Below are 26,638 nucleotides of genomic sequence, written 5' to 3'. Positions count from 1 at the left end.
GATGTTAATGACTTCTCCTTCAATGTTGCATCATTATTAACTTGATTTGTATTTAGAATGATATGACTATTTGTTTTGCCTTTTGCTATGGATGGATGGTAAAATGAAAGAAAAAATATTCTCTCACAAAAAGGGAGAATGACATTGGAACAAAGTGGACAAATCGGACGACCCGGATTTAGGGTTTCGGCTATGAACACAACTTCAAATAAAAAACAGCAATACAATCTAACATAAAACCCGAGCCCATTGACAAGAATTGCAGCAACAAAATGAAATTTATTTCATTGCCAATTATGTACCTCTAAGTTTTGACTAAACATACAAGCCTCTAAACATGTCTCCAAAAGCGGAAGGCCGTCTTGGTATATTGAGGTTGGCCTATAGTACAACCTCTTTAGTCTTTCTATGAAGCATAAAGAAGAAGAATGTAGTAAATTCTAACAAAACCAAAGGTAGAGCTGGAGCACCAGAGTCGGGTCAACGAGTCCACTTCACGAAGAGAATCAAGACAATGACAGTGATGAACATCCCCACATATTTGATCCATCTATCCACACGATTTCTCCTCTCAATGAGCCTCAAAACAGAGTTGGAGAGCCCCACAGTATTAAGGACATCCAAAGCCTTCCGTTGTGCCCTCTGAGCCACGATTAGGGTTAATTAGTAAAGTTGAGCATTAATGTCAGTAATGGAAACATTTTTTCACATAAGGTAAGATTTGAGCTATCTTTAACTGCTTCCGAGTCTGTTGAGTCTAAGACTTCAACTCAATCGGTAGTGTACAAATGCTAACCAAGTGCTGAAGTTGCATGCATAAATGAACACATGTTCTCAACTTCTCATCCGAAATTCATTAACTCGAGATTTGCACCACAAGAAATCACACAAATGTGAGAACTGTGAACTATTACACAACATATGCGCTAAACACAGGCTGAAGCAAACCTGTGGCAACATTGTAGGTTTAAGGATGGCCAATATAAAAGATTACTTCCATTTTGTTGTTGGAATGGGATGGGGGAAACCAAGTCAAGGTGAATCTATCTTACGTAAGAAGTGACAAAAAAATGTGGATAATGCTAGAGATCCCCAAAATTTAACCCCCAAAAGTCCCCCAAATCTATGTGGCATTAAAATAGCCATTAATTAAAAACACACATGTAGGGCCCACTTCACATCCAACAATCCATAATAAATGGGGATCTTTTGGGGGTTAGTTTTTGGGGGTCTCAAGCATTATTCATATTCAATTCTTATGATGCCATAGCCCCCTGCACCCAAATAATTCACAGGTATACCAAAACCTCTGATACAAGCTCATCACCTTAATCTTTTAAGGCATCAAACTCTATAGACCTCCTTTGACAGATTTCATATAAAGCTTTAAAAATTGCATAATTGGGTTTGCTTATCTCACTTGTCGACTCGGTGCAGTATTACAATGCCCTCATTGGTTGCATATGAGAAGAATGTAACCAGCAAACAATATGTTAATTTCACTTTATGATCCTTTTCCTTGTATGGGTTTACATGCGCAAGCACGTTGTTCATGCACATGCACGTTAAAATGTATGTACGTGTTGATTCTGCAGCAGCCAAATTGCACATACCTTAAGGCGTTCCCTTTGTTCAGCATATTTAGATAGAATCGCAGATCCAGTTGATAAAGATTCTTCCAACATCCTCGATGAATTTCTAACTGACTGCATCGCTTGTGCTTCCTCATCAAAAATTCTTAAAACATGTGCTGAGTCTCCATTCTAATGCATAAAATAAGCATTAACCCATTAGTAAGTAAAGGATACTCATCCACAAAACAAAAAAACTAAAGTCTTTTCAACACCAAAGAATAAGGGATCCATACAGCTCTTCCAAACAGCTCTGCCCTCTCTTGAGCTTCCCTAATCCGTTTCTGATTCCTTGAGACGTACCTATCCAGACTGTCCTTTAATGATTCAGCTTCTTCAGCCACTTGTTCCACCTTTCTGTGCCAATCAAACAGCTATTCTAATAAGGGAAAATTCAAATTTTATGACTAATTCACATATTTAATAACAATATTAAGGAATAACCAAGAAAAGTAACAGTATTAAACAAAGATGATTTAACTAGCTAACCATCTGCTAAGGAAAACAAAAACACCAGCAGCCTAATTCATTCATCAGCAAAGCCCTTGTCGCAGCAGCTTATTTATCTATTGAGAGAGAGAGACTACGTCATACCATGAGGAACTAACATGATGTTAAGAAAATAGTTGGTATAAATAATCAATTAAAACAAAACAGAGAGCTGTCTCTGCCTTCGTCTATACAGGTGCTTATGATGAAAATTTTAAGACGGATGTGCTGTTTCTGAAAATCGTGCATCCATTTCTCGCATAAACCAACCTCTGCCGACAATCCATGACACTCAAATAGGAGATTCTGAAGTTAGTTCATCAATGGCCAAATGCCAAGAAATTCAGCCAAAATAGCTCTCAATGGGAACCTAATCAATAATGTGGTTCAAAGTAACTATTGGCCAATCCTCAACTGCTGGTGATACTTTATCACTTTGCCTTGAACAAAGCCCTTAAACCAGAAACTGGCACCATCACCATCAGCTAACAGGAAGTAATGCTGCCAAGAAAGCATACCTAGAGGAGTAGCTTGATCAGCAGTCCACAAATATTTAGCCTTCTTTGTTTCAGATTTTACTCTTGTCAGGAAGTCCTGTTCATGGGGCACTTACTCTGATTTTAAGCATAACTAATAGCATATTTTTCATTCTAGGTTCACAAAGGAAAAATCAGAGCCAAGATCACGTTAGATCAATTCAATTCCAGCACAACACAAACTGAGGGCACTGAGATTTCTCTTATGAAAAGAAAAAAAGAAGTCAAGATTGGCACCAAAAAATGAATCAGTGACTTGAACTCGATAGGGAAGCCACGGAAACGGAGGCAACAATTCTCCACTATAGGGACCAAAATTGCCTAACGAACTCAAGAAGTAATCGAAGCTGCCTCTTCATGCAGACAACATTGCAGATCCAAAATGACCGAACGCTTAGAAAGATTCGAGAAAATTAACAACCGATTCTCACGAAAAATTAATCAATGAATCCCTAACACACAAATACATATGTAAAAGACGAGAAAGGAGGAGAAAATTTGCCTCTTCCAGAGATCGCGTTGGGGCTTGGCAGCAATTGAGCGCCAAAGGCGGTCCATGTCGGTGCATAGCGACAGGATCTGGGAGATATCTTTCTTGACGGCGTATGAGAGCTCGGGTGAGTCCAGGCCGCCGTTGGAGGTCGAGCTCTCAAGTCGCTCCAGCCTCTCAATTCCGTCTCTCGCTTTCAGTAGTTGCCTCTTCGCTCCCTGGTATAAATCCGACAGCGTGCCTCCGCCTTCCACTCCCATCATCGCCATTGATATCCAATTGCCCGCGTGAGAGAGATGCAGAGCAGAGAGTCTTGTTTATTTCTTGAACAAAGCCAAGGAAATACCAAGAAATGAAAGTTTGGGTCTCATACATTCGGGTGGGCTTTGAATTTAAATAGACCCGAGTTCTCTTTTTGAATTACACATCAGCCTATCCAATGGTGGCGCGCCGCGTCAGCTACAAGTTAGAGAAGTTGGAGTGAAACGGTGTCGTTAATGAAGTAATTTCAAACATATAATATGGTTCTTTTTCTCAAGCTCCAGTACATAACTTCGGAAGAAAGGTTCATGAATACTTTCAAGTTTCAACAACAAAAGCATTCTATGCACACTGGAGCACAATCTGCAAATGACAGAGGGTCACTATTACCACTTCTTCATTTGATAGCAATTGCTATGCTAGTTAAGTATCTCAGTATTTTTGTCTCATTTATCTCAAATGCTCAAATTTGTTGTTAAGGACGTTGAAATTCGTTGTCTAGTTATCCCAAACAATGAAATGAACGAACATGATCGTGTGAAATTGTGAGTCCCACATGATTCATATGAAGCTGTGTTTGCTCATTTCAGCATTTAGGAGAGCTTGGACACCAAAAACACTAGGATCAGCAAAATTACAGGTCCAACAATTGAAGTACATGACCTTCTGGATAGACTCTTCATCTTGTTTTCTGTTATCTTCTCCATAAACTAGGTTGAATTATGGATTTCCAGGTAGAGGCATGATTGGTGCAGCATGCAATGGCTCCTGCCCCATCTGTCATGCAGACTCTTCTCAGGAAGCTCATATTCATTTTATAAAGTTGGTTGGTCTCCCAAGCTTCTTGTTTCTCTTGATTGTGTCGGAATTACAAAGGATTGGACTGCAGTCATCTATTGTGTATAAATGGAACTTCATCCGTTAAAATATAAAAGGTAGTTAACAGACTTTTATACCAGAAAGCCATTTGCTTGGAGCCATAGTTTGTTCTTCCAATCGTCCAAGAATGCAGGGAAACAGGGGGCAGAGAAAATACCATTGATATTGCAATGCATGTCAATCCAATAGGGGAATCCTATGAGAATAAACATCCAGAGTTTTTTTTCATTCCCTTTATTAATCGAAGAGGAAGAACAAAATTACATATTTTACAAGCAAAGCAGGTGGTCACATATTTCATCCTTTTTCATACAGAAGAGGCAGAACTTGATTCTCTGAATACAGCATCATCCGCATTACATCTATTGACTGGAAGATGCTCACTTAATGAGGGACTAAGTAAATTTCAATCACAAATGTGCACTCTCGGGAAAACACAGCCTCTTTAGATCGAGTCGACTCCTTCAACCTGTTGTCGAGCAAGAAATTTTTCCCTTCTCTCTTTCTATAGTAGAAAAGATGTGTCAAAGCTTTAAAACAATGAAAATACTGAAAAGGAAAATAATTTAATGGCATTCTGAAAGCTCACCCATTCATCTATAACAAGTCCTTCCCCAATAATCTTCGGACCAGTATCTTCTGGAGGTTTCTTGTGTTCCTCAGCTGCAGCATCAGCCTCAGCAAGTTGGCGCTTCAACTTTTCGAGAACCTGTAAAATCAAATGTGTGTATCCTCTTAAATCTGCATTTTCTGAAGCAGTACTTCATCCATGCAAAAAGTATCAAACTAGTATGATGATGTCTTGAACAAAAATGAGGGACATAAAAGCAGATATGCTGGCTCCCATGACAATTTGCCATAAGTGCTTACGGGATTTTGACGCTCTGGATCGAGAAACACAACCCGCAGAATTTGCTCAATAGAAACACGATCCTTCTGCTCATCAAACTGCAAAAATAAAAATGACCCAAGAATAGAGGTTTAACATTCCAAAGCAATGAAGTTAATGACCTTAAAGCAGAAGATGACTATAGGCCGCCAGTAAGTACGAATGGCATGCAGTTAATATCTAATAATGTTGAACAACACATCAACCAAGTTTCAAGACTAAAAAGACCAGCCTGACCAGGCCATATATACAGCTTTGGTTTTGAATCACAGTGGGCAGGCTGACTGCAGTGATATATAGCGAGATAGTGCCAAACATTAGTATATGTTCTAGCTGAAGAAAAAGCTATTCTAGTTATCAAAATTTTCAGAATATCTAACTTACACAACCACCATAGTGCACCCATACAACTTACCAGCTCAGGCATGTAATCCATTGGTCCTTTCACCTTTAGACTCATGATTTTAAACTTGGCCCTGCTCTTTTGATCCAATGGTTTCTCATTGTTTTCAGGAAGCTCAACAAACTTGAAGACTAAAAGATCACAATGAAAGTAGGATCATATGCTAGTAAGCGTTGATACAAGAAATAAATGATAAATTGTACCATTTTTTCCTGAGAAAAAAATAACAAAGAGTAGACGAAGGTAATTGCACAAATCAATAGAAGATAATTACCAGTTGCAACGATACTCTCACCGGGTGCAAGAATAGCCCCTGGCGGACGCATGAAACAGCTTTTCGGTTGAGTTGTTTGGAACTAAAATAACAAAACATGGTTCTTAATAGAAAGTTGGGCATAATAATTAACATAGTATTTGCAAGGTAATGGTAAAGACTAAAGAGCAACCCAAGTCAAGCTCTAAAATTTAATTGTGAGGAATAATTCTGCCGATCAGAAAACATATCGGCATGAACTACAGAAGTATTAAAGATAGAAGAAAACCCAGGAATACATATACGCACCTTGAAAGCTGCATGGGACTTGCTTGTGTTCTTTATCCTGATCGCACTCCTGACCTGCTTGCCAGGTTCATCTTGAAAAAAAAGATCAAAGAATTACATTGCACCTTCAGCAAGCACTCAGTAAAAAATTGAACAGCTGTAAGTAATAAAGAAGACTGACAACACACAATTAAACATCGACATATGTAAATGTCACGAGAGTACAGAATGATGCACACCATAAAGAGGTGGTTGGTTGTACACCATTGCAGGTCAGACTCGTCAGAGTACATGACAAAAACTACGTTGAATGCAAGTATGAGAACATATATCCATTTATATCAAACTTCAATTTGCTTCTCTGAAAAAACAATGACTTGGCAAGCAAATGGTGTCTTGGATTTTGCATCACTCTTCACATTCAGGCTTCCAAAATCTCCAAAATCCACAAATAAAGCAAGTAATTCTTCTGAATTACCATGAGTGGATCTAATTGAGTCATGTATAATCTAACAACACTTGTCACATCCAATCGTGTCTTAAATGAGTTCGAAGTATGCTAATATCAAGAAAAATGAAGTTTTGACCAAGACTTATACGTTCATACAATCATACAATAAATCAACAACTCCCGTGCAATGGGCAGGGTCGTCAAAGAAAGGAAGCACGTAAACCTAACTCCCATATAATATGTGGAGAGACTGTTGCTAGGAATTGAACCGATAACCTCTTGGTTACACTCCTACAGCCCTACCACTTACCACTAGACCATCCGTAAGACACATACACCTATCGTTACTAAAAAAAAAATAGAAAACTATAATATTGTGAAACACAAACTGTTCCCTGTTCTAAGCAGTCATGAAACTCAAATTTCCAAATATGATAACACCGATTGCTGCAACAGGAGGCACGTTATCCACAATTTCACGTAATCAATTCTGTTCAAATATGGAAACCAATTCATCTCCCAACTTGATGAAATAACAAAATTGGACCAAACTAGCAAGTCATAATCGCAAGCATATTAAACAAATCCAAAAATAATAATTCGCAGGCATAATATCACATTCTATCCTAAATTCAAAGCTAAAAAATTAGCTATGGAGCAGAGAAATACATGGAAAGTAGAGTTTATTGCACGGAGAAAGCTTAAGCCGACGCCGGGTAGGCAAAATTGATCTCGCAACTGAAGACACCGAGTTAGAGCCATAAGCATTCGATCCTTCGACTAGTGAGTTACTCTGATTATGCTGATGATGCATCGAAGAAGAAGACGACGAGGAATTCGTGTTTGTACCGTTTCCACGAAACGGCAGCTTAAAGAAACCCCAGATTTTACCATCGGACGGTGACTTCCGGTCAGCTATTGCCATGTATTTTTCTCCCGATGGTTACAACAATTATTCAGAGCCTAAAATGAAGTCGTTCTGTCGATAGCGCCTGCCGTTTTTTATAAGCTTTGTGTCCACTGTTTAACAGTACACGGCGTCTCGAACTTCTGCTGTTGGTCTCACAATTGGAGAGGTCAAGTTGCAGCAACGGTGACAGCCGATTACAGAGTCTGCGTCGGAGTCGAAGAACGGAGACGAGTATTCAATTGAATCCGTGTTATCCGGTGCACGTCCGTGCCTTTACCTATTCTGAAAATCCATTTAAACGGTGTCGTTCACTCGTCGCTATAAAACATAATAGGGAGAGTATGGGACCCGTATTAAAAAACAGGAGACTTTTTGAAGAATCCGCGTTGACGTGGGATTGTTGACTTTGGTGCAGAAGTGACGTGCTCTGCTTTGTCGTTTAGTCGGCGAATTATGGAGGGATTAGTGGATTAAATCAACTTTCTATAGCTTTCAAGTTTCAGGTGAGTGATTAATGAAGAGAGAAAATTATTGGTAGGGACTTTGACTAGGAATGTAATGGGAATCACCATTCTTGGGTCTACCATTGCCATGTTTGGTCGCATATTTTTGATGGGAATCAACATTCCCATTTAATGCCCATTACCATGTAGAATGGGCATTCCTTGGGTATTGGTTGGGAATGGACATTCACGTTCCCATTCCTTTGTTCAACACATGTCAAATGACATGTTTGTCCCAACTTTTTACTTATAATATAATTAGGGAAAAGTACAAATAGGTCACTCAAAGATAGGATCGTTTATAATTGGGTCAATGAATGAAAAAAAAATTTCAATTAGGTCACTCAATGTTCTTGATTTAGACAAATATATCACTCCGGTCCAATTCCGATCAATTTATTGTGGAAAATAACTAACATGACTAATTATGGCCACACATAAGCAAATTTTGATTGCGTAGATCATACATGTCATTGTAGAATAATAATTAATAACAATAAAAGGTGACAAGTAATATTTTAATAATTAGAAAGAAAATAAAATAATAAATAAATAAATAAATAAAACCTAACAAAATCGCAACAACTCTAGGTCATTTCATCTTGCATTGGTCTATCTCTCTATGCCTCTATCTCCCTCTCTTTCTCAGTCGATCTGGTTTATCGTCGCCATTGGTGCTCCGAAGTTGTTCTGGTTCAACAATCTTTGTCGCGCTACCTCCCTCTCGTTGGTGAGCCCTAATTTCTCAATGTCGATAGCCTTTGTGTGTTGTTCTGTTGAGTACAACATGGGGTTCATGATATTTCTGATTATAACATGGGGATTTAGAATCTTAGTGGGTATTTAGTCAATCAAACAAACGTGTATAGTATATACTATTTTTTAGTCTTTCGCCCATATGTTATGCATTTTACACACCTATTTACAGTGGGTATGGCTTCTTAAATTATTTAGTTTATCCGTACTCTACCCCAATTAAAATTATATTAATAACTGAATATTGTAATAATTAAAATAATCATAATGTAATAACTGTTATATTTAATCTATAAAATGTATATAATAATATGTTCTATTTTAATTTTAAATCGTAACAAATATTTTATAATCATGACTTGTTTATTAATAGATAAAAAACATATTATTATATACATTTTATATTTAGGTTGTATCTTCCTCGCAAAACTTTTGCTACCAAAGAATTTGGCCGTTAGATAAGGCTTTGGCTCACATGATTAGGTTTATTAGTAGGTAAGCATATGGCACAAATTGTAATAATCAAATTCAACATATATAGCAGGTAGAAATTCAACATAGATTAGCAACATAGATGTGCCTTAACACTCAATTAGATGAAATTTATCACATGTTGGTCCAGAGTTACAATAAGAATTTAGAGTTAATCAGTTAGTCACATGATTTTTATACTTTTCAGTATAGAGAGATAATGTTTGTTATAACTCAGTCTCTCAAATATTTTTTATACAATTTGATCACCCAAAATTACGAAATGAAACAAAATAATCACTCGGGCATATTTATGAAAAATCCGGTAGAGTTCATGTTGAGGTGCAAAAGGCAATTTTGACGCTCTCACATTCTCTCTTTTTCTATTTATTTTCTCTCTCTCTTTTTTATTTTCTCTTCTCCCTCCTCTTTTCTTTCATTTTTCTTTTACTTCTTCATTGACCAATGAAGGAGTTTTAAATTATACAAGAGAAAGATATAGGCGAATCATGTGTGATATTGCCAAGACCAAAACTACTGACCATCAAACTCATTTAGCTAAATCTTTTGGAATCACTTCTTCCGCGATTTTGTAATTTTTTCGTGTTAATTTGGAGATCTAAAAGTGAATAGATATTCATCTATTTGTGTTTAAAAATATGTTTGATTTTGATGTATTTGTTATAGTTGATTAATGATTATTATAAAAGTTTAATGGATGCATACAAATGCAGGTAATGAAAAGCATATGGTACAAAGACATATCTATAGCACTGCAAGATGGTAATTTCTGGTGACTTTAATGGCCAACAAAATTAACTATTAACAGGGTCGTGTTGAATTATTGTCACGTAAGTGGAAACCTGCCCGATTTTGTGAAAAAATATGCCTAAATGAGTGGTTTGTTATGTTTATAGAACATTGAGTAATAATTTTGTAATAAAAAAAATATTTGGATAACTTAGTCGTAACAAACTCTATCTTTTGATGTTGAATAGTACAACTTAGCGAGTAGTCAATGTTAGTTAAGAGCTGTAATTCGTGTTTCGATGAACTTTGTTTTGCTTTTATCAATTTAAATATTTGGATGACTGCAAATGGCTTGCTTTCTAGTTTCAATTTTTTTTCTATTTTTAGCAATGAATTATTAATCTTGCTGGAAAGATGGTAAAGACAAAGAATGATACTTTACATTTGATTTAATATTACCAGTTGCTACTGTCAGTGCTAAGAGATTTTTTTCCCTGTTATGCAGAATGTCAAGAATCAATTATGTAATCGGACGGGAGATTATGGATGACCAATAATTTAATTTAGTTACATATATTGAGAAATATATACTTAATGGCATTAATTGATGATGGAGTGATGAATTCATGCATCGTTACAAAAATATGAGAATCCATAGAGAGAATATAATCTACTCAATTCCTTTGTAAATGGACATAGACTCGTAAGTATCTCATGCTACCATTTTTTAGCGTATGATTTGATAATATTTATATATTTATTTTAAAGGATTAAATTATTTATAATTTCCTCTCTTTGTCTACAATGGCCCAACCAGCTTCTTCTAGAGTAAAATAGACGCGCTTTTCATTCTTTTCTCTTCTCCTCCTTGTTCACACATGCTGTCAGAAGAATTGGAGAGTAACGGCGATTGATAATAGCCGTTAAGAAGTTTCACTGAAATTATATTTAAGATCAAGTTAAGTTTGTTTTTTTGTTTTTTTTTTTTTGGGCATGAACGCAGGAACCAAACGTGAGGGCTTATCATTTGTGATTAAGGGCTTTGTGTGGCGGAGATGGAGATAAGATTTTGGATTAGCATACCGAAGAAAATCGTTCAGATAAATCCAATGAAGCTGAGCACGTGGGACCAGGAGGTAGATACTTTTCTTTTTTTCTTTTTTCTTTTTAAACGACAACATATAAATTTTGTGTTTGATATGATCCTAAATTCGGACATCATTCGAACATCAGGTTATGTTCTTAAACTCGCAGACCTGATTGTCTAATTTTGTGTTTGATATGGTATTAAACTCGAGTATCATTTTGTTTTTTTGAACATACGATATGATCCTAAACTCGAACATACAATATGGTCTTAAACTAAGGCTAGAAGTGATAGTCCTGAACTTGGGCCTCCTATCCGTGAACACATAAAGTGACAACATGAAAGTTTGACAAACCGTAAAAAAAAACATACAAATTTGTCCATTAAACATATAATATAAATTTAAACTCATTAAACATTTAATATAGATTTAAACTCTCGGGCTGTTAGAGTAGAGAAATTTCTCAGAATGTAAATTGGACCAAGTCAGAGAATTTGTGACCTGATGACAAACTATTTGAGACGTCCACATCTTGATGTGGAGTGTATTTGTGCTGTTAATTCTGTAACGATCAATCTGAACAAATTTCAGTGTGAAACCGTCAACAAATTATGAATCATAAATGGGTCTCTGATTTATAGTGGGTCTCTGATTCTCTGCTCAATTACATACAAAACATAAGAAATTGGGTTCAGAACTGAAATCTACAGAGACTTCAAATATATTCCACATATCTATATGAACAAATATGTACATACACCACTGTAAAGATTAAAAGGTGCTTAATATGACTAGTTATCTACAAAACAGCCGCTCATCGGTTCTGCTCAGTTGGGCCCCCAACAGCTCAAATACATGACCGTCCGGAGAGACTCCTCTGCTTGCTTCAGCTTCTCATTAGTAAGGGCCTTGAAATCAACAGCGCCAGATAAAAGCCTAGTCTGCTTTGAAGAAGGAGAAGAAGAAGATGCAGACTTGACAGTCGAATCACACTTGGAGGCCTGATCTTTCATTCCCTGCATCACCCGCATGGCCGCCTGCTGCAAAACCCTGAATCCGTATCTCAAGCTCATGAACAAAGAGAGGGAGAGATTGAATTCAACGAGAGATTGGTATTTAGATCTGAAAATTTGGATTGACTTCTGGGTTTCCGGAGTGAGAGCCAGTGGGGATATGGCCGTATATATAGGGACGAAGAGAGAGTGCGGTTTCAGAGAAACAACCGGCTATGAAGGTTGTATTTAATTGGAGATTGCAAAGGGAAACGGGGGGCGGTGGGGTCGGATCTTGTGGCGAGTTACAGGTGTCGGGTGCATAGGATGAAGATTGGGATGAGGGGATAAGAACAAGTGGACAAAAAGATTGATATGTTAGATATATATATACGTAGAAACGTCGTAGGATTTTATTATCCTCTTTTTGCGTGATAATTAATAGTATATTTACAATTCAGATCCTACCCTCTTTTTCCGCAAAAATGTGAAATATCGTAGTAAATGAGATTTCAGTCATCCTAATAATCAATTCTGACAATTGATTGATATAAATATAGGGGTCTACAAAGTTTGATGCACATCAATCAAGAGACATTATAGATTATTGGGATGATTGAGATCCTCGCTTCTGCTTTTTTCGTGATAATTAAATGTACATGTACATTCTAGTCTAGAGATATTTTATGCAACACATTTGATCAAAAAGCGGAAGAGTCATGCTTTTAGTTTTGGTGGCACATGCAAATGAGCCATTGGTTGAGTGGCAATGACTTTGCATGTCCCTGATTGAGGTCATGAGTTCTAGTCTTATCTTCTTCGAATATTTATAAGGAGGTGTGTGAGCTTAGTCTGCTCCTGCGTGGGCTTGATAGTCTACCCTTGCGTGGGCTTGATTTGTGCCTCCTACGTGAGGCCTGTTGACACCTGTACTTTCATAGGCTTGATCTGGTGGTGTGTCGTACATTGTATTTGTATTAAAAAAAAAAAAGTTTTGGTGGCACATGATTTTTATGATTTTTTTGAAGAATAATACTCTCTCCTTCCCAATTTATTTGTCATGCTTGGAAAATCTAATTTTTTTAAGGGGACATTATTTAATGCAATTCAACTAAACAAAATAATCATATTATTGTAAATTTACTCTTATTTATGGCGATACTTTTTTTCCCTTGAAACTAGGGTAATTAAAGTAGCAAAGATAATTTTAAAATATAACAATAAAATTATTAATTAATGAAGAAATGTGATATTAATTTTGAAACATTTCAAAATAGAAATAATGACTAAGAAAATAGGAAGGAAGAAGTAATGACATTTGACATTAACTTTAAGCTACAGGTTACTATGCCTCTTGGGTCATGCCTGATGTCATCAACTGATCTGTCTTATTAGAGCACTCACATTTTTTACCAATAAAATTGCCTTAAGGAAGCAAAAAATTTCTCCTAAACTAGAGATGTTATGATTAACGATTATCATTATCTTATATAAAAAATTATTATCATACCAATCATTTTGATTACTCAAATAATTCAATCGTTATCATTATTGGTCGCATCAATAAACCGTCAGCTCATAAACCAATCGATCAGTAATTGATAATTTTACCGATCTTGAATAATAGATTGAATCTCTGAACTTGCTAGGCTCTGGCTTTCCGTTGGTGAATGTTGACTGGGTTTGGTCTTGGTCCAGCTTTGGGCCTTGATTTAATTATGGGCTGTGGAGGGGGCAGCTCTTGATGTTTTAGTGGTATCATTTGAAGTGGGGTTTGGTTTTGTTCTGCCTGTCCCCCTATGGACTGATTGGTTCTGTTCTGCTTGTCCCCCGTTGGTCTGATTGGTCTTGCTGGGGGTTCGTATGGGACAAGTTTGTCTTAGCCTAGGCCTTTGCTTTCGGTTGTTATCGACTCTAGTACTGCAATATTATCGTGTATGTTCTGGGCTCAGACTTGCCAACAAAGCCCACGCCATAAAAAAAGCACAAAAGGGTAAAAAAAAGGACGAAAGGTATCCTAATGGGCTTAGCTGATGCCCAATTGTAGTGTATATGTTTAACATGGATTGAAAAGGTACACAGAATCCCCAATTATGCAATTAATCAATTTCTGAGATAAATGTACCCTAGGTATGCAATTTCGTCCCGTTCTGACTTCTGAGTTCTGGAGGTTATGTTGAATCTTCTGTGAGTGATGTCCTTTTTTGTCGCCCCTTTTATTCCTTTGCGCCAGTTGCCAAACGTGAGAGTGGGAAAAACAACACAAACTCATCATTTTTTTAGGTAATCGAGAAATTACTCTGACCAACATATCTTTCAATATGGTTCGAAGCCCATGTTAATGAAAAATGAAGCTCCCCGACTAGAAAAATCCAAGGGAAATATTACCAACTGGGTCATGAGGAAGCCCAAATTTGATGTAATTTATAGTTATAGTATTAGATTAATCCATCCCCAGCTCTCTCTATCTTGTACAGAAAAGAATGAAAGTTGGGGAATTCATAAATCATAATTGTGTCCCAAGTAGTGAGGGAACCCACATGATTGTCTGATGTAGCTGGGGGTTTGTTAATGATGATGCTATCTGCATGGGGTGAAAGGCGTGCATTGCATGCACTCATTCCATCACATGATCGATTATCTCTCTTCACTTAGTCTTCCCCATATTTTTATCTCTGAAATATATACAAACATGAGAATACATGCATAATCAATTATATATACCTACAAATGTATTATATTAACGAAGAAAAAAAGGGAATAGGAAAAGCAAAAGCAAACGCTCACTTTGCGGCTTTCTCTTGGATCAAGAGAAGCTATAGCAGAGAGAAACCACCGGGACACACAGAAGGAAACGCTCCCCTCTTGGAAAGTAAAGGAACAAAACAGCATACAAAGGAGAATATGCAAAACTAAAGTTGTATTCTCTGTTTCAAGTGTTACGTACGTCCATATATATATATATAGTTTAATGTCCTTCATGACCCACACATTATATAGATATCGTTAATTACCCTTTCAAAGTGAAGAAGATGATGATGTTAAAATGATATCTAGTATTGGCACTTTAAAAAGAAATTGATGAATATAGATATGTGTGTGTGTGCATTGTAAATGAAAAGTAATGGTGTTGGTGTGTTATACATATAAACAAACTTGTTAAAACTTATCTCACATCATATTGACATAATCCAATCGAGTGGCATATAAATAAAGGTTCAGTTGTTCTCATACAACCAATGTGTTTTATGGACATACAGTTCAATAAAAACAAAGTCGTGTGTCTTTGACCCAAAACGAACAAATTTGATTTATAATATTTGGGCTCAATTTTCTAACAAAACGTATCTATAAAAAAAGAGTATTTGGGTGTCTTGATATTTATGAGTGACACAGATATACATACATTACATGTCATGTCATGATTCATTTAATTTTGATTGTAACCATTGATGAAAACATGTCTTCTAATCTTAAGACAAAAGGAGGGGACATATGTGTGTCCCCAAAATTGTAAGGCTGATATAAAGATTTCTGAGCAATATGACAACCCTCATAATATATAGCTAGCTAGTGGACTCAACTCCGCCTAAGATTCCTTTTGGAAATCGTCAACGACCCCATAGAAGTTTGGTTTTTGCACAACATATATGTGCCTAAAATCTGACTATCAGGCACGCACGCGTATAAGTTTTACATCCGATGATAAAGTGAGTTGGATAAAAGCCCAAAGCGTGGCTACAAAAGGTATTGTTCCTAGTGGTAATCGAACGCAAGACTTTTCGAATCCATACAATTTGACTTCATAGAAATTCACCACTAAATTATCACCCAAGTGGTTAGCCTTGGCTAAGATACTTCTAGTAAAATATATATATATATACCCTACATTTTCTGTACAATGTCATATTCGGATGGTCACATGCATTACTGTGGCATATATATATTTTGTCATTGTTGTGGTAATTAATAAAGCAGATCGATTCTAATATATATGATCAGCAATGAAAATTAGTGAAGAAAAAGTCTGTCTTTGTACTGTGTTCACAAGGAAGATTGGGAACTCATTTAAAACCTAAGGACACAAACCCTTGCTGTCAACCTGCCATGAAAGTGAAGGACTCAAGGACACCATAAAATGTCTCTATGTCTACTCCCTACCTAAATATTTCAAATTAAAATGTCTCTATTTTACTCTTAATTGATTTTTCTCAGTGTAGAATATTCTACATGCATTCATCTTATAAAGAAAAAGCTAAACAATTAAAATTAAAGAGAAAATAATGCTAACATATATATATACTCACTTCCCATAGACATGCATGAAAATATACAAATTGTGTTTTAAGTGTATATGGTAATTATTAGGAGGAAAGTCGATGGAATCAAGTTCTTGCTAATAAACAATTTAATTAAAGGGAAATGAAAGTTTCGATTAGGGCAAGGGAAATTTCTGTGAAATTGAGTTTTGGATACAGTGGTGGGGTATTAGCACTGAAAGGGGTCGCTAGGAAAGATCGTTTATTTGTCTAGCTAATTGAATAATTAGAAAAAGTAAAGTAACTTGAAAACAAATACTGATAATAACACAACATCTTTAGTCATGAGTCACCTCTCGAGGTACAGTATGGCTAGGCTACGTATGACTATCAGGTTTGCCTTGTCCCAGGTCACCCCATCCCAGAGCCACCACTAAATAATTGGTAGGTGATTTCCCTCTTGATGGGGCATGATTTTTTTGTTATTTCGTGGAAACCTCCCAAGGATGTGCAAGTCGCTATTTTATAATTAGGGGTGTAGTATTAAAGTGTTGACGAGAGATTTCGAACTTAAGATTCATGGATTTCGTGCAATATCATAACCGTACCAACTCGGTCAATCCCTTAGAGTTCGATGGGACTGAGTTGAATCCATATCTAAAGACATATATGACATGCCTTTTTGTCTCATGCATGTTAGTGCCTAGTAATCTTGTGCTAATTTTAATGACCAAGTAGTTGAAGAAAAAACGTACATTGTAGAAAGAATTACATACCTTACTAAACAATTTAAACTGGTGTACAGCCACTACTTCACAGTAGTAGTGTACTAGTGTAGGTTTGTATTGAGCCATGGATTTAGTGGCAGTGATCGACAAATCCACCGATTCTTATCCCGACTTGTTACAGAATGATATATACTACAACTGTCTCTTCTTCATCTTTGCTACACAACATACATGCATGGACAACAATTTTCCTTCTGCTAACCCTACTTCACTCATTTAGCTCCCAATTAAAGTATAAAAACATTATTTTATCACCGTCTATCTATCGTACTTGTGTTGTCACCCTTTCAGGTGGTCGATTGGGTTAGAGATGAATACTTCAAGTCGGTAAATTTAAATTTTACTTCACACATAGACATTCTGACTTGAAAATTGTTTAGGCATTGTGTAGTCCAATCTAGGGATAGCGGTACCACTTTGGCTACCACTTCAGCCTAACAGAGTTGGAACGCTAGCGGTTCCGCAACAAGAAACTTTAAATTGAAAAATGACTCATTTTACTGTTCCACTTTGGCTATTGCTTCAACCAAGTAGGACTAAAACGCTAGCGATTCCACAGCAAGCGTTGGATAAACTTCAAATTAAAAAATGACACATTTTACTGTATTTTAGAGGATTTGATGAGAAGAGTTGATATGAATGCTCTGAGGGTGACTCTTGAAGACGCGAAATCCATCTAGACCACTCCCATTCATATGAGACATAACGATTTATAGCTTAGCTTTAACTGTATCCCTGTTTAGCAATTATTTTATATAAGAGACAATATGACTTGTTTCTTTCCCAATGGCAGAGAAAAGGCAGGGACCAGAATATATACACATATATTCTAAGTTAAGGGAGAAAGATTGAGAATTGAAGTTGATGAAACAGTCTTTAATTTCCTTTTCTGCAGCACAGAAACCGAAGCTTCTCTTTCCCACAATTCTTTACCTACTCTTTGCGGAAAGACATATAGTGTCTCTCACTCTTCATTCCTACCATAATTGATAAAGTAAACTAGCAATGGAGTTCGATTTGGAGAATCCATTGACTAGTTCCTCAACAGAACAGCAACCAGAGACAGTAATCCCAGATCTCTTCTCCTCTGAATCTGATCACTTGCCTTCACTCGTCGTCTCACAAACCAGTGACTTTCATATCTGCTTTCGTCGGGAAGCCATATCTCTTGCTCTTCGGGTACAAATGCCATATGTTCTAGTGTTGTACTTGTTTTCTTTTTCCTTTTGTTGCTCTGTTTCTTCTAATGGAGTTCTGGTTGGTCAGGCACAATATTCCTGCGACTTGGACCCGCTCATAACCTACCTTGCTGTGAATTATATTGATCGATTCATGTCCAAGAAAGAAATTCAGGTATCTAATAAACTTCAAGACAATGTTTCTGTTGTGCTCTGTTTTGTGGCAATCAAACAGAAGATCTGATTTTGTGTATCGTAGCAAGGAAAGCCATGGGTTTTGAATCTTCTGGTTATATCTTGCCTTTCTCTTGCTGCGAAGATAAAGAACACAGATTTCTCTGCATCTGATTTTCAGGTTTGGAAGCTTTGACTTTTCAACAATTTGTCTTGTTATTGAAAGTGTCTATGGAAAATTATGCAATTTAATCCTTTGAACAGAGAGAACAAGTTTTCATCTTTGACAGACAGACGATTAATCGAATGGAGCTTCTCATTTTGAATGCTCTGGGTTGGCGGATGAGGTCGATTACACCATTTTCATTTCTGTGCTTCTTCATTTCTCTAATGGAACCCAAAGACCCACCATTGAAACAAGCTCTCAAAGACCGAGCTTCAGGGTTCATCTTCAAAGCTCAACATGGTAATACAACTAAAATCACATCAATGATTCAATTCTCATGTCTATGTTTTGAAAGGAAAAAAAAGTTTAAACCCAGATGAAGAAACCCAATTTTAATTGCAGAAATCAAGCTGTTAGAATTCAAGCCATCGATAATCGCAGCATCAGCACTTATCTTGGCATCTCATGAGCTACTCCCAATGCAATATTCCTCATTCAAGACTTCAATTTTGTCGTGTCAATATGTGAACAGAGTAAGCAACAGATTCTGGTTTCCTTCAATGTTCTAATCCACAAAAAAAATTTTCTCGTTTATATATAATTGTGAAGTTCTATTCAGGAAAAGCTGTTGGCGTGCTCCAATGCAATGCAAGAGATGGTGATGGGAGACGGGTATGAGTCAGTGTCAAGCACAAGAACCCCATTGAGCGTGCTGGATCAGCATTACAACAAATCTGTGACTGACAACAGCAGCAGCACCACCACCATTACCAGTGTTGGTATGAGTATGACGCCAGGGAAGAGAGAGATCAAGCGGCGTAAGTTCAATAACCATTTCAATGAAAACAAGGTCGGATTTTCGCAGAGATATTGCTCAGACAGAGACATTGGTCCAGACACCCTTATCAAACAGAGGAGTGAGTGAGTAAGCAAGTAGCAAATGGACGGCTCTGATTCTAAGGCTTACACATCAAATACCAAAAAAAAGAACCCAAAAAGAAAAAATAGAAATGAAGAAAAGGGTGTTTTTATTTTATTTTTTTTTATTTGAGGGGTTGGATGAGATGTAGTATTGTCTCTGTCTGTGTCATTGTTTCCTGGGGGAACTGGTGTCTGTCTCCTGCTCGGTAGTTGCAATTGTGTGTTCATAAATTGTAATTTTGATTATGAGAAGACAAGAATCTAAAGGTTTCAACAATTCTTGGGGTCAGCAGAAGAAGTCACAGCATTTCCCCTTCACATTTAATCACAGACGTTCCGTTCCGTCAGTGTGGGATTCACATAATTTTATTAATTTGATAAACAAACTGAACATCTATGATAATCACTGTAATAACTTCAAATGCAGGGGCCTCGTCCAGGTCGTCAAAAACAATGTACAACCCTACAATTTGTCAAAAAAAAGGGGCGGGAAAAAAAGGTCAAGAGCAGTTATTGTGGTTGGGGATAAGTGAGACTCATCGTACAAGACACGTAGCTCTCTCAGAATTTAAATATCTTCTGTTCTGTGAACCAAGACGCCATTTGTCTCTCAGCTATGAAAGCAACTGCCACAGTGTGTGTGTGGACTGTGGATGGATAAGCCAAAGCCAAAGCAAAAGAAATAGATTGAATTTCAATACAACTTGTATCATCATAGTCGTTCTAAAAAAAAAACTTGTATCATCATAGTTTAATCTTCTTTTTCATCTTTGTTTTAGATCTTGATGAGTACTTAATAATCCCCAGATGGTTTGTTCAGATACTAAAGAAATTACTCCATAAAATAGCCTAATAAGTGAGTTAATATGGCTAGGAGATCGATGAGTATCTGCTGAAAAGGCTAAGCAGTGAACTCGAAACCTCGAAGATTCGTTGGTGCAACAAACTATTTCAAGAACTAACCAAGTTGCTTGAAAAGAAACTACAGTCACCCTCATCTTCCAATGTCGATACTCAGAGAAAAGCTCTACTACCTCAACAATGTTTTGACAGAATGCCAGACTCTGTCAAGGAACTGTAGTTTGTAGTTTGTACACACCTGATGTACTGTACAACCTCTACAACATTAGACGGAACCTTAAAAAAGATCAAGGATGAGCTCAGAATGAAACCACCCAATGAAGCACCAAATGGGACTGCCATTCCAGATAAAAACAATGAAACTAGCACATCTAATCAGAGCTGATTTTCCCGGTCTGACTTCTCTGTTAATGGATGCATCATATAAGCTTTATGGGTTTGAAGACGAACTGATTTCAATTGGAAGATTGCTTCGAAAGAAACGAAACAATGACAGTATTAAGGCAGTTGGAGTTATGGATAATCTTCAAAGAGCATTCTCTGGCAGGGCTACTTTGTGCTCTTTACCAGCAACTGAGGGGGAAAAGGTATCTGATTGTGTTTGATGATGCCATGGATACAGATGTATGGTATAGCCAGTAGAATTCATTGCTAACTCATGAGGAGAAATGGGATGCGCATCTTGGATATGGTTTGCCAAAAGGGACAGGAGGAGAAGTGATTGTCACAAGTAGGAAAGAGGGACTGGTGATGATGATGGTTGGAGAGGAAAACTTGCATCAGCTTCAGCCCTATTCAGATCCTGAGAGCTGCTGGTCTATATTCATAGATACAGTTCGGAGAGATGGAGTAGTATTCAATCCAAAGTGGAAGATCTGAAGAAGGAAATAATAAACAAGTGTTCTAGCTTTCCACTAGCTGCGAAAATGATGAACCAGGGACCATAACACTTGATAGCTATATAAACATGCAAGGGGAAACTTTTCCAGGCACTCACTCTCTAATCTCTATTTCTCCCATTTGAAGTCAGTGGATCTTTCCCTGAAATTACTACCTGACTCTAACCTATGAAGGGATTACATCGCCACTACTTTTGTTATGAGAAGTATAAAAGGGTACTTTGGTAATTACAGTAATAAGTGTAATTCTGTATATATATTGAAGTATGGTAAATAAGGAATAAGATAATACGAGAGAACTCTCTCTTCTTTCTGCTATTCCTTCTTTCTGCAGCTGTGCTCTGCTTCATATCACAACCCATACATCTGAATACTTCTTATATAGTTTCATTGCTTTGTTACATGGTATCAGAGCTTTCCTGGTAGACATATGCGCTGGTTGTCCACTTCATCAAAATCTGATCTGGTTGTTCATTTCCTCGATCTACGTTGATCCAGCGGTCGGATCAGCAAACCTCATCTTACAAAGATCTTCGTCGGAGGTCAACGAGTCCCGGCGGAAGGTCATCGACCTCATCGCAGAGGCGCGCACTGTTCACGCGGCGCGCACTGTTCACGCGTGATGGCTGGTAGACATGCCGTTGTCGGGATGTGAGTTCGAAAACTTGCTGGAAATCCACATCTTGGTCTTCTTCTTCCCGTTGTGAGTGGGGCTATTGGTGTGTGTTGGAATGGTTTGCCCATCTCTGTGAAGTGGGTCTTTGTGTTGATCTGTATTTCAGTTTTGTTTGGTAGTGGAAGTGTAGCAACTGAGACTTCATTATGAGTGAGACAGAACACAAAATGGGATCTACTGAGGTGGTTGCGGCTTCTACCAAGTTGACTGACCAGAAACTGGTTGGTCCTAATTATCAACACTGGCGGAAAATTATCCAAGTTACCATTCGGGGAATGGATAAGGAAGACCATCTTACTGGTACAGCACCTGATTCTACTAATCATGCTACTGACTATAAGGTGTGGATGCGTGATGATGCACGCCTGTATGGTCAACTGTTGAATTCCATGGACCGGAAGGTCTCTGAATTGGTGACACACTGTGATACTGTGAAGGAAATATGGGAATATCTGGGAGTTTTGTATTCGGGAAAAAATGATATGAATCGACTCTATGATGTAGCATTATCTTTCTTTCGGCCTGAACAAAAGGACTCGAATCTTAGTGAGTATTTTGCTTCTTTCAAGAGCATTTATGAAGAGTTTAATACTTTGATGTCTTTAGATTTAGATCTGGAAAAGAGGAGACAACAACGAGAGAAGTTGGCTATCATTGCCTTCCTTAGTGGGATGAGGTCTGAGTATGATTCTGCACGTTCCCAGATTCTTGCTAGTGGCGAGACCTCCCTTACGGAAGCTTTTTCGCGGGCTAACCGTTCGGTTAGGCCTACCTCTTTCAACCCCGATCTCTCTGAGAGGTCTGGATTGGTTGGTCATGCTTCTTATGATGGTGGTGGTAGCCGTGGGGGTCGTGGTGGCCGTGGGGGTCGTGGTGGTCGTAGTGGTCGGGGTTCAGATGGTAAATTTACATGTTATCATTGTGGGGGAGTGGGTCACACTCGTGACAGGTGCTGGAAGTTGCATGGCAAACCACCACAGGTTCGCTCTGCAAATGTAGTTTCTGGAATGGATATGGGCATCCAAGATTTGAGTATTAATTCTGAGTCCCCAAGTGAGGGACGGGTGAGTTTGTCTGCGGCTGAATATTCTCGTCTCATGAGTCAGATATCTACTTCTGCTCCCGCTACTACGTCTGCTACTACGAATGCTTCGGCATTCATGTCAGTTTCTCCTCATACTTGGGTGATTGATTCTGGCGCTTCCGATCACATGACTGGGAACACAGGTATCCTTACTTCATATTCCTCTACATCATCGTATCCTGCGGTGCGTGTTGCTAATGGCATGTTTGTGGAAGTCAAAGGAGTTGGCAGTGCATCTCCTACATCTAGTTTGCAATTGGATTCTGTTTTGACTTTACCTTCATTCCCATTCAATTTACTATCTGTGAGTGCTCTTACGAAGGCACTTAAATGTTCAGTAACATTTTTCGATGATCATTGTGTTTTTCAGGACCGGTCTACGAAGCAGATGATTGGTAGAGGTTCTCTTACTTCCGGGGGATTGTACGTCTTGGATGTTAGACCTTCTTCCTTGTTCGTGTCAAGTCCTTCTTCTCCTATGGAGCTTCACAGTCGTCTTGGTCATCCTGCTCTTCCTAGTTTAAAGCTTATGTGCCCATCTTTATCCTCTTTAAAGCAGCTGTTTTGTGAGTCTTGTCAATTTGCGAAACATCATCGCAGGTCTTATGTGTCTAGGAGTGTTAAACGAGCTTGTGCTCCTTTTGACTTGGTTCATTCCGATATCTGGGGTCCATGTCCTGTTATGTCGAAATCTGGATTTCACTATTTTGTTATTTTTGTGGATGACTATTCTCGTGCTACTTGGGTATATTTAATGAAAAAGCGTTCAGATCTCTTTTCTATTTTTTGTTCCTTCTATGCTGAAATTAATACTCAGTTTTCTTTATGTATCCGTACTCTTCGGAGTGACAATGCGAAAGAATATGTGTCCACAGCTATGTCCACTTTCTTGTCAAATAAGGGTATTATTCATCAATCTTCGTGTCCTGATACCCCTCAACAAAATGGGGTTGCTGAGCGTAAAAATCGCCACCTTATGGAAGTTGCCCGTGCCCTTATGTTCCACATGAAAGTTCCCAAACAGTTCTGGGGTGATGCTGTACTCACTGCAGCCTATTTAATTAATAGGATGCCATCATCTGTTCTTCATGGCAAAATTCCCTATCAAATCTTATTTCCTCACGAAGTGCCTCATCCTCTCCCTGTTCGAGTATTTGGTTGTGTTTGTTATGTTCGGGATATTCGTCCTCATCTTACGAAATTGGATCCTAAATCTTTGCGATGTATGTTTTTGGGCTATTCTCGGACACAAAAGGGTTATAGGTGTTTCTCTCCTGACTTGGGTAGATATCTTGTTTCCTCTGATGTCATTTTCGATGAGTCGATTTCCTTTTCCTCCCATTCTTCTTCTTCCTCCTCATCATCAGTCTCACCAGATCTTGATGAATGTCTTGTTTATGATCTTGTCAGCGTACCTGCTCCGTCTTCACCTTCTCCTGGTCCTCCGCCAAGTCCTAGACCTCCAGTGTTGCAAACCTATACCCGTGGCCCTCGCTCGGTGTTTCGTTGTCCTTCTTCGAGTCCTCCGGAAGTGGTCCCCTCTCCATCCTTTGCTCTACCGACTGATCCTGATCCTGATCCTGATCCTGATCCTGATCCTGATCCTGATCCTGCTCCTGCACCCGCGGTTCAGTCCAATGTTGATCTACCTATTGCTCTTCGCAAAGGGAAACGTCAGTGTGCCACTTATCCTTTATCTGCTAGTATATCTTATGCAGGGATCTCCCAATCCCTTCGGACATTTGCTCTGGCTATTGACTCTATTACCATTCCTCGGTCTGTGTCTGAGGCTCTTTCTAATCCTGGGTGGCTCACTGCTATGAAGGATGAAATGTCTGCTTTGGAACAGAATCAGACCTGGGATCTCGTGCCTCTACCTCCTAGCAAGAGGTCTATTGGTAGCAAATGGGTGTACACTATCAAAACTAATCCAGATGGTTCTATTGCTCGCCTTAAGGCGAGGCTTGTGGCCAAAGGGTATGCCCAGACCTATGGCGTTGACTATACTGACACCTTTTCTCCAGTGGCCAAGTTTACTTCTGTTCGTCTTCTTATCTCCCTTGCTGCCACTTATGATTGGCCTTTACATCAATTAGATGTGAAGAATGCGTTTCTTCATGGCAATCTCCATGAAGAGGTTTATTTGGAGCAACCCCCTGGGTTTGTTGCTCAGGGGGAGTCGGGGTTGGTGTGCAAATTGAAGAAAGCGTTATATGGTTTGAAGCAATCTCCCCGGGCTTGGTTTGGTCGGTTTACCGAAGTAGTGCAAAAGTTTGGTATGAGACGGTCTGCCAAAGATCATTCAGTATTTTATCAACAATATAGTGCAGGGAGTATTTTATTGGTAGTGTATGTGGATGATATTGTGATTACGGGGAGCAATACAGATGGTATATCTGCAGTGAAGACATTTCTTCAACGTCACTTTCAAACTAAGGACCTAGGTCCTCTTCGGTATTTTCTAGGTGTGGAGGTAGCCAGATGTAGGCGTGGGATACTTTTGTCCCAGAGGAAGTATGTCTTAAATTTACTACAGGATACCGGGATGGTTGATGCGAAGCCATGTGATTCTCCTATGATGGTTGGAATGAAACTTCATTCTGATGAGGGTGAAATGTTTGATGATCCTGAACAATATCGACGTCTTGTGGGTCGATTGAATTACCTTGGAGTGACTCGTCCTGATATAGCTTTCTCAGTTAGTGTGGTGAGTCGGTTTATGTCTAGTCCACGAGTACCTCATTGGGAGGCTGTTTTACATATCCTTCGGTACCTTAAGGGTGCCCCTGGTCTAGGTTTGTTATATGCAAATCACAATCATGTGCGGATTGAGGCATTTTCTGATGCTGATTGGGCAGGGTCACTAAGTGATCGAAAATCTACTACTGGATATTGTGTGTTTGTCGGTGGTAATCTCGTTTCTTGGAAGAGCAAGAAACAATTGGTGGTAGCTCGATCTAGTGCCGAATCAGAGTATAGGGCTATGGCTCACACGGTAGCTGAAATATGTTATGTGAGACAACTAATGAAGGAGTTAGGCTATGGACAGCAGGCTGGGTCTAACTTATGGTGTGATAACCAAGCTGCGATTCATATTGCTTCAAATCCAGTGTTTCACGAGAGGACAAAACATATTGAAGTAGATTGTTACTTTGTGCGTGAGAAGGTACAAATGAAGAAAGTTGTTTTAAAGTCTGTACGAACCAATGATCAGCTGGCCGATATTCATACCAAAGCTCTAGCTGGTGCTCGGGTTAATTTCATATGTAACAAGTTGGGCATGATTAACATCTATGCTCCAACTTGAGGGGGAGTGTTATGAGAAGTATAAAAGGGTACTTTGGTAATTACAGTAATAAGTGTAATTCTGTATATATATTGAAGTATGGTAAATAAGGAATAAGATAATACGAGAGAACTCTCTCTTCTTTCTGCTATTCCTTCTTTCTGCAGCTGTGCTCTGCTTCATATCACAACCCATACATCTGAATACTTCTTATATAGTTTCATTGCTTTGTTACAACTTTAAAGTTTCATATCATAATTCATGCTGAACAATCGAAAGAAACTCATAAACAAGAATATTATAAGC

General features: G+C 38.2%; 4 protein-coding genes across 4 annotated transcripts; 1 reads left to right on the top strand and 3 right to left on the bottom strand.

Annotated features, from left to right (window-relative positions):
• Positions 1 to 197: 197 nt before the first annotated feature.
• LOC119988327 (membrin-11-like) lies at positions 198 to 3,507 on the bottom strand. Its single transcript, XM_038833324.1, has 4 exons — positions 3,159 to 3,507; positions 1,868 to 1,988; positions 1,614 to 1,763; positions 198 to 642 (listed from the first exon to the last, which is right to left on the bottom strand). The coding sequence occupies exons 1-4, from the start codon at positions 3,413 to 3,415 to the stop codon at positions 481 to 483; spliced, it is 690 nt and encodes a 229-aa protein (XP_038689252.1). The 5' UTR covers positions 3,416 to 3,507; the 3' UTR covers positions 198 to 480.
• A 922-nt stretch (positions 3,508 to 4,429) lies between these two features.
• Positions 4,430 to 7,786, bottom strand: LOC119989731 (vesicle-associated protein 4-2-like). The gene is made up of 7 exons (XM_038835410.1): positions 7,240 to 7,786; positions 6,141 to 6,211; positions 5,853 to 5,934; positions 5,591 to 5,709; positions 5,157 to 5,234; positions 4,876 to 4,995; positions 4,430 to 4,791 (listed from the first exon to the last, which is right to left on the bottom strand). The coding sequence occupies exons 1-7, from the start codon at positions 7,493 to 7,495 to the stop codon at positions 4,732 to 4,734; spliced, it is 786 nt and encodes a 261-aa protein (XP_038691338.1). The 5' UTR covers positions 7,496 to 7,786; the 3' UTR covers positions 4,430 to 4,731.
• Positions 7,787 to 11,657: 3,871 nt separating this feature from the next.
• LOC119987817 lies at positions 11,658 to 16,280 on the bottom strand. Its single transcript, XM_038832726.1, has 4 exons — positions 16,236 to 16,280; positions 16,130 to 16,142; positions 14,828 to 14,904; positions 11,658 to 12,274 (listed from the first exon to the last, which is right to left on the bottom strand). The coding sequence occupies exons 1-4, from the start codon at positions 16,278 to 16,280 to the stop codon at positions 11,876 to 11,878; spliced, it is 534 nt and encodes a 177-aa protein (XP_038688654.1). The 3' UTR covers positions 11,658 to 11,875.
• Positions 16,281 to 17,879: 1,599 nt separating this feature from the next.
• On the top strand, positions 17,880 to 19,824 carry LOC119989772 (putative cyclin-D6-1). The gene is made up of 6 exons (XM_038835468.1): positions 17,880 to 18,266; positions 18,354 to 18,440; positions 18,525 to 18,620; positions 18,704 to 18,905; positions 19,008 to 19,138; positions 19,225 to 19,824. Exons 1-6 carry the CDS (start codon positions 18,093 to 18,095, stop codon positions 19,528 to 19,530), a joined length of 996 nt encoding a protein of 331 aa, XP_038691396.1. The 5' UTR covers positions 17,880 to 18,092; the 3' UTR covers positions 19,531 to 19,824.
• The last annotated feature ends 6,814 nt before the right edge of the window (positions 19,825 to 26,638 follow it).

Source organism: Tripterygium wilfordii, chromosome 21 (genome assembly GCF_013401445.1).
Source record: "Tripterygium wilfordii isolate XIE 37 chromosome 21, ASM1340144v1, whole genome shotgun sequence".
Lineage (NCBI taxonomy): Eukaryota > Viridiplantae > Streptophyta > Magnoliopsida > Celastrales > Celastraceae > Tripterygium > Tripterygium wilfordii.
Note: the sequence above shows the minus strand (reverse complement) of the source record. Positions and strands in the feature narration are given on the sequence as shown.

Bases quoted from the DNA above. Each gene is read 5' to 3' on its own strand.
- LOC119989731 (XM_038835410.1), bottom strand. From the start codon at position 7,495: ATGGCAATAGCTGACCGGAAGTCACCGTCCGATGGTAAAATCTGGGGT. The intron at 4,996-5,156 runs GTAAGCACTTAT...TTGATTTTACAG, and splicing joins ATCCAGAGCGTCAAAATCCC to GTTCTCGAAAAGTTGAAGCG. The intron at 4,792-4,875 runs GTGAGCTTTCAG...TTTCTACTATAG, and splicing joins GACTTGTTATAGATGAATGG to AAAGAGAGAAGGGAAAAATT.
- LOC119989772 (XM_038835468.1), top strand. From the start codon at position 18,093: ATGGAGTTCGATTTGGAGAATCCATTGACTAGTTCCTCAACAGAACAG. The intron at 18,621-18,703 runs GTTTGGAAGCTT...TCCTTTGAACAG, and splicing joins TCTCTGCATCTGATTTTCAG to AGAGAACAAGTTTTCATCTT. The intron at 18,906-19,007 runs GTAATACAACTA...TTTTAATTGCAG, and splicing joins CATCTTCAAAGCTCAACATG to AAATCAAGCTGTTAGAATTC.
- LOC119988327 (XM_038833324.1), bottom strand. From the start codon at position 3,415: ATGGCGATGATGGGAGTGGAAGGCGGAGGCACGCTGTCGGATTTATAC. The intron at 1,764-1,867 runs GTATGGATCCCT...TTTATGCATTAG, and splicing joins CAGAGCTGTTTGGAAGAGCT to AATGGAGACTCAGCACATGT. The intron at 643-1,613 runs GTATGTGCAATT...ATCGTGGCTCAG, and splicing joins AACAAAGGGAACGCCTTAAG to AGGGCACAACGGAAGGCTTT.
- LOC119987817 (XM_038832726.1), bottom strand. From the start codon at position 16,280: ATGAATGCATGTAGAATATTCTACACTGAGAAAAATCAATTAAGA. The intron at 12,275-14,827 runs GTGAGCGTTTGC...CAACCTTCATAG, and splicing joins ATCCAAGAGAAAGCCGCAAA to CCGGTTGTTTCTCTGAAACC.